Source organism: Littorina saxatilis, linkage group LG5 (assembly GCF_037325665.1).
Source record: "Littorina saxatilis isolate snail1 linkage group LG5, US_GU_Lsax_2.0, whole genome shotgun sequence".
Classification (NCBI taxonomy): Eukaryota; Metazoa; Mollusca; class Gastropoda; order Littorinimorpha; family Littorinidae; genus Littorina; species Littorina saxatilis.
In genome coordinates this window covers 48,392,512-48,399,315 of record NC_090249.1, presented here as the reverse complement: position 1 = coordinate 48,399,315, position 6,804 = coordinate 48,392,512, and the positions used below count along the sequence as shown (strand labels likewise).

General features: G+C 46.6%; 1 protein-coding gene across 1 annotated transcript; it reads right to left on the bottom strand.

Annotated features, from left to right (window-relative positions):
• Positions 1–640: 640 nt before the first annotated feature.
• On the bottom strand, positions 641–5,308 carry LOC138967335 (uncharacterized). Its single transcript, XM_070339862.1, has 2 exons — positions 3,898–5,308; positions 641–3,067 (listed from the first exon to the last, which is right to left on the bottom strand). Exons 1-2 carry the CDS (start codon positions 5,065–5,067, stop codon positions 2,450–2,452), a joined length of 1,788 nt encoding a protein of 595 aa, XP_070195963.1. The 5' UTR covers positions 5,068–5,308; the 3' UTR covers positions 641–2,449.
• Between the last annotated feature and the right edge of the window lie 1,496 nt (positions 5,309–6,804).

Genomic DNA, 6,804 nt, shown 5'->3' with positions numbered 1-6,804 from the left:
TATGATACAAAAAGCCTTGCAAAGAAACTGAGACTGACCGAACATGAGTTTTGTCTGATGAAATAGTTATAATCAGATCCCGGTACAGTAATGAAGACTAGTAGTGATTTGTTATGAATGGATTGACTCAACTTGGCAGAAGATCATTGTAAACAATGAAAACCATATGCACTGATTGTGAATGTAAAATGATAGTGTATCTTCCACACATTTTGACATAAAAAAAGTAAGATCGTGAAGAGAGTACAAAATCTTAACAAAAAGAAACTAATCTTCTTGGAAAACTAAACAATACTACTTACTGCACTAATTCTACTACAGTGTCACAGTTGTATTATTATCATGGTGGATATGAGATTCACAATATACATTTAGATCCATTTTGTGAACAAAACATTCTGGCAGATGATACCACCAGTACACTGGGATTATGTACTCAGGCGCGCACGACAAAATAAACTTACTGGGAGCTGTCAGTGTCTCTGATCCCAGCAACGTGCATTTTACATATATTCGCTTCATCAGTATTATGCATCATGACCTGAATAAAACATACAGTATGTTTTTGTCCTGAGTCTCTGTTAAAGTTGAAGTTTACGAAAATAGATCATGGTCAGATACGGGGGTGGGGTGGGGAGGGGTATGATGGGGGGGGGGGGGGGGGGGGGGGGACATTGTAAAAAGGCTTATCAAAAACATTGTCACAAAAAGTAGGCACAAGGCTAAAAGTCAGACAAATGAGTTTTGTTTTGAGAGAAAAAAGTTGAACGTGTCACATTTTGCCCGTTCACTAAATGCATCGACTCACGAACCGTTCTTCTCACAAGCAAAACACTGACAAGTGTCTTCAAGGGCGCTTCGTTTCTGAAGGCTCTGCACGGGTTCACCGATAACCATCGGCAGACATCCCAGGCCACTGTTAAAACTACCAGGCACTTGCAATGTTTCGTTACACACACTGATCCAATAGCTGCATCCTTTACATCACATACTGCAATTTTTCTTCAACTTTTTCTCTCTCTATGTACAGACATCAGTCAGCATTGCAGTACCGACTAATAACTTGGTGCCGTGTCAGTGTAAGTCCGCATGTATAGAAGATAAGATTTGAAATAGGATCTCAAAAGATCATTTGGGCAGTCAAAAACATCAATTACTTTTGTTTCAGAATACTGTACACAACATTCGGAGGGAAAGGAGCCGGCGCTTCTTCTGAGCAAAAAAAAATAAAAAAAACTTTTCGTTTTCTGTCCAAGTTTTTCACACAATATTGCAATACACGAATGTAATAGGATTTGGTCCCGGTCCTAACAAGTCATCGAATCAACCAGCATTGATTCGCCATAAACGTCTCTTTTCTTCATTGTCCAACCTTGAGCAACCATCGGACAAGTCTCAGTCTTGGCAGTTGCTGTCACTTTTCAGAAAGACAGTTAAGCGGTAGTATAAAGTTCTTTACCTTTCGCAGAGAACCAATAGTAATAATACAGTACAGTCCTGACTTTGCGAGCATCATTTGCACTTGGCCCATTCCTGTTTTTCTGTGCCTGGTGTGAGCTGAGAGTTTGTGAATACATTCATGTAGAATGATAAAGTTTTGAGACTGCGAGATAAAATGCACACTGTTCCTGAAGAGAAGGGTGGGTATCGTTGTGAACACTTTACGGTGGCGAGGTGAACAGCAAGTCCATTTTGTCTGAGGCGCTGTGATATTGTTGTAGCTGCTATTGTTCTTTCCACACACACAGTCATAGTAGCTGCTATTTTTCGCACACAAATCGTCCTTGTAGCTGCTACTGTTCGCACAAATATCGTCATTATAGCTGCTATTGTTCGCATACACACACGTCATCTGCTGCCAATCTTGAGAAACACACGCACACACTCTTTTGTCTCAACTTTCACTCACAAAAGATATTCTAACAGTAGACTATCTTTTATCACACTCATTGATACACTCCACACGAGTGTCCAATGAAATTTCATGAGCTCACGCATCCCACACAATACTTTCAGTCCTTCTGATTCAGAGCCAACACATCCGTACAATGGAGGCAAATGGAAAAGGCAGAGGAGGTTTTCTTGCCACAAACGGCAACAGTCATACAGCTTCAAAGTTCTAGAGGAACGTTTTGTATCTTGAAGCGCCAGTCACCGACAGGGTCGGTAATAAGGAGATACAGGAGAAAGGGGGAATGGGTAATACATTTCATGTCATGATGCCTCCTTTGATAATGGAAGATAAGTTTAAGTATCAGTACACTTCCAACTTTCTATCACACAGCAGCTAAGCTCAGTCGCCAAGTTTGCATCAGCCAGACACCAACCACATCACAGTCCTAGCAATCCGCACACAGCCAGCTGTCCATTTAAAACGTACAACAAACACAGCCACGACCAGGTCAACCACTCATTGATATAGTCCCACGCGAAACTCAAGCCTCACGCTTTAAACAAACGCATAGTTCGAGGGCGTCTCGGCGAAGATGGTGTCGGGTAATGTATCGGATACGTACTCGATGTCTTCTTCGTTGATCATAGTAAAGTCATTGTCCGTGACGGCGTCCTGGGCGATACCTTCCCAGTTGATGTCGGAAATAGAAATAATGTTCCTGATGTTGTCGATCTCCTCACACGCCGTGGGATCCACGTCGAGAGCGTTCATGCACATATAGTCAATGCTGCTCAAGTCTGAGATGGCTTGAAGCGGAGCCAGGTTGTTGAACCTGCACTCTTTCGTGTCACGGTTGTACGTGACCGTCGCTCCGGACTGGTACTGGGACACGATGAGAGAGTCCCCCACCTTCATCACGGCGGCGGGTGTGACAGCGTGTGGGAGTTCGTCTAACAGCAAGGCGGTGTCCTCGTCGATGATTTCTGTCTTGATGACCATGCCCATGTCGGCCGCGTGATCCGCCAGGGACAGGGAAGCATTCGTGTTGTGGGTCGAGACTGGTGATGGGGTGGGTGCCTGGTACATCTCGGTCGGCCTGAAGGCTGGATTGTGGAAGCTGTGCGTTGGGAAGTCCACGGACACGAGATCGCCAGACTGTGCTGGTGGTGTAATCTGGAAAACACACAGCAAGGGGAGATTGGATTAGCAATGAGAAAGCGAACAGGGGTAGCAAGTCATCGCCTTATAATACACGGACGTGCACACACGAACACAGAAAACAATTTGAACAAACGTACACAACTCCAAAAGCTTATCATGGACACTGAAACGTTAACAGACACAAGTATACAAAACTGTACAGTTGGTAAATAGGGGATTAACAAAAATAAGAAGAACCTGCTATTTTTTTTTTACACAGAAAGGAAACTTCCAGCCTCGTACAGCAGTTATAACTAGACACTTAGCAGATGCCTTTCTCAGATGATTCATCTTCTCCACTTAGCAGTATCAGCACACTATCTGTTCTGATTCTGAGGCTGCTGCACAGACGTCTCAGCTGAGCAAGCACCGCACACTTTCCCATGGCCCCCCTCCCCTCCACCAAAATAGAAACGATCGTGCAAAAGAGGGGGGGGGGGGCTAAAAGTACAACTCGAAAGGGGAAAAAGACATACTGGCCCCTCCTCCCCTTCCGAAAAACCCCCACACGCACACCACAACAACCTTTACCACCACAGCCTAAATCCAGGAGAATCAACTCGTACCTAATCAAAACCGCAAAATGATTCAATCGAGCACATTGAACGCTCGCGCATGCCCTGAAACTGTCCACACAAGCTATGTACGGTGTACTTATCAATAAAAAAAATGTCTAACCGAACATGTATGGTACGTGAAATAATTTTTTTTAAAAATGCGTGAGACCATAAACATCGTCATGTAACATCTTCACTTGTGTATAGTGCACACCAACAAAAAATGAAAAAAAACCAGAAACCTACCTCTGTGGAGGATGGCACTTTCTGGCTTTCTCGTACACCTTTGCGAAACTCGTCGTCGATGACCACTCTGTTGAACTGCTTGCTTAGTATGGGTTCCGACTTGACAATGGTCTCAGAAGGGAATGAAGCCACGGCTCCCAGGTTCTGAAACCTTTGCTGTGGCCCCGCTTGAAGCATGGACACAAGACTGCTGTTGACTTCAGCACCTACAGTCGTGGTGGAGACTTGTGACGAAGCTACGTTCTTCTTTCCGCCCGAGGCTTTGGACTTGCTCCCCGCTTTACTGCGCGAGGCCTTGGCTGGGGGCTTGGTGGTCACCTCCCTATTCTTGCCCGTAGGTTTGGACACGCGTCCGCTCTCGGTTTTCACGGGCTTCTTCTGGATCTTGTTTTTGTTCTTGCGGGGCTGGTACTTGTAGAAGGGGAACTCGCGGTCATGGAGCTCCTTGAGCCTCGCCGCCTCCTCCCTCCACACCGTCTTCTCCTCCTCCAACATTAGCTTCCACACATGACCCAGGTGCTTGGAGATTTCGGCGTTGTGAAGCTCAGGCTTGGATTCGGTCAACAATCGACGCTCTTGCTGTGCCCAGACCATGAAGGCGTTCATGGGACGCTTGATTCGTCCTTCCTTCGCTGGCTTTTTTGGTTTAGTAGCATCCGAATAAGGCGTGCTAGTGGTGTCGACATCCACAGTGGTAGACGGTCTCGTGAAGGCCTTCAGTTCGAACTTTGCGTGCATGAAGTTGGTGTGGTTCAGGACTGCGCTGGGCGTGGAAAGTCCCGACGATAAGAGCGACGAGGGGCTGACTCCCAAGGCGTTCGGTGACAGCGGGTTATGGGGGGACAGGGGGTTGAGTGGCGAGCACGGTGCGTTGGATTTCGAATCACTGCACACACTGTCCTGAGACTGGAAGTGTAGACCCGAAGCTGACGCGGGGAGAGCGTAGGAGGTCAGCTGGTCAAAGTTTTTGTCAAACACACTGTACTTTTCTTGTAGTGTTCCCGGACTCATGCGTCCGGGACTCATGGACATGTCTGATCTGAGACTGCACTGGCCCGGGCTGCCGTTGCTGGTGAATTCACTGTCGTAGTTGGGGCTTCCGCACGAAGCCTGAGACAGACCAGGGCTGATAGCGTGGCACGGGTAATCCATCATGAAAATATCACACATGAGTAAAGTGCGAGTGTCCGTTCAGAAGACACACCGTAGTGGTAAACACAGACAGTGTCGTATCAACACCAGTCCATGCATCAATCCTATGCTTCGAATGTCCAGGAAAACATAAAGTCTCTGAGTTCCAATGTCACTCAACAACACTTTCGAGTGAAGAAACGAAGAGAGAAATATATTCCTTGGCTTGTGATAGAGGTAAGAGAGAGGGATCGTGTCGAACTTTGTAAACTCCGCTTCGTCTCAGCTGGTGAATCTGAAGTACAGTGCCTCGCGTGCCCTACTTTATAGCCCCCAAACCAGCGCTGGCACAGAAAGCAAGTCAACCAATCGACGCGATTGTTGTGACAGGCGCTGTCGGCTCTTCACCAATCGTAGCGCGAGAGCTACCAAGTGGGCTTCTAAGCTCCGCCCCTTGACTCATTTTCGTGCGCGAAGCACATGGCCCGCGAGCGAGCGAGGAAGATTAGAGCAAGGCCAGCGTAGAGTGAGCGTAGACGCCGTAAAGCGAGTTGGAGGCGATTTAGGCCACGCGGAGGAAAGTAGGCCAAGTCACTGGCCTCGCTGAAATGTTGCGCTTGGCCTTTCTCGCGTTCCTATTTCATTAGAGATATGGTACATACGATGAATTTCTTGTGATGACAATAAGCCTCTTGACAGACATACTGATGTAAAACAACGCTAAAAGACGTATAACCTGTCTGGGCGAGGGCTGGTTGAAAAAAAGAGCTCGTTTGCAATGCTGTTATGCCACAGACGGTAAAATAAAATTTGATTTGATTTGATTTGATAACAGAAGTTTGATTTTATCGATGTTTTGTTTCCAATTGATAAGGTTATTGAAAGGAACGTTGCTGGAATGAAAGGGTTGAGAGGTGGTGAGGATAAATACAAAATACTTCATTTTAAAAGAAAAATAAAGTTTTGGGAACATTATCTATTGCTGTGTGATTTAAAGATAAGACAAAAATTAGGGCCAAAGTAGTAATACCTTTATGATTCGGATACAGTGCATGTGATGTCCCTCTGTTTGTTTGTAACGTATGTCTTTCGCTCAGTACCCCTCTCTCTGTCTGTCTGTTTACACACTCTCTCTCTCTCTCTCTCTCCCTCTCTCTCTCTCCCCCTCTCTCTCCCCCTCTCTCTCTCTCTCCCTCTCTCTCCCCCTCTCTCTCCCCCCTCTCTCTCTCTCTCTCTGTCTCTCTCTCTAGTCTCCCCCCCCCCGACACACACAGAGAAACACACACACGCGAGAACGCATGCTTACTCTATGTGTCTCTCTCGTGCACACACACACACACACACACACACACACACACACAATCTACCCCACTCCTAACTCCACCCTGACAAACAGTCCACCAAGCACCTGTCTATCGTACTCTACTGTGGCCTCTTTGGACTGACCCTTTTACGCGTTGTGCTGGCGCTGCACAAACTGGAGCAGTGAAAATGACGGGGTTTCGCTGACACATTTCAACATGCACTATTTTTATGACGGCAGTAAATAGGTCACGTTTTGTCTAGCTATCCTACTTGTGTACCCGGTAGTGGCGGTGCAGTGGGCCTTGACCTAGATAACAACAGGAGGACGTAAGTAAACGAGTTTCTTATCGGCAACTTGGTCAGAGCGTGACATACAAATCGATAGGACTTCTTGGCTACAGCAGAGTATTACCCCACGGAAAGCACACTCTTTGGCTACAGTCCGTGTGGGTGTTCGGACCCCCGAGGCTC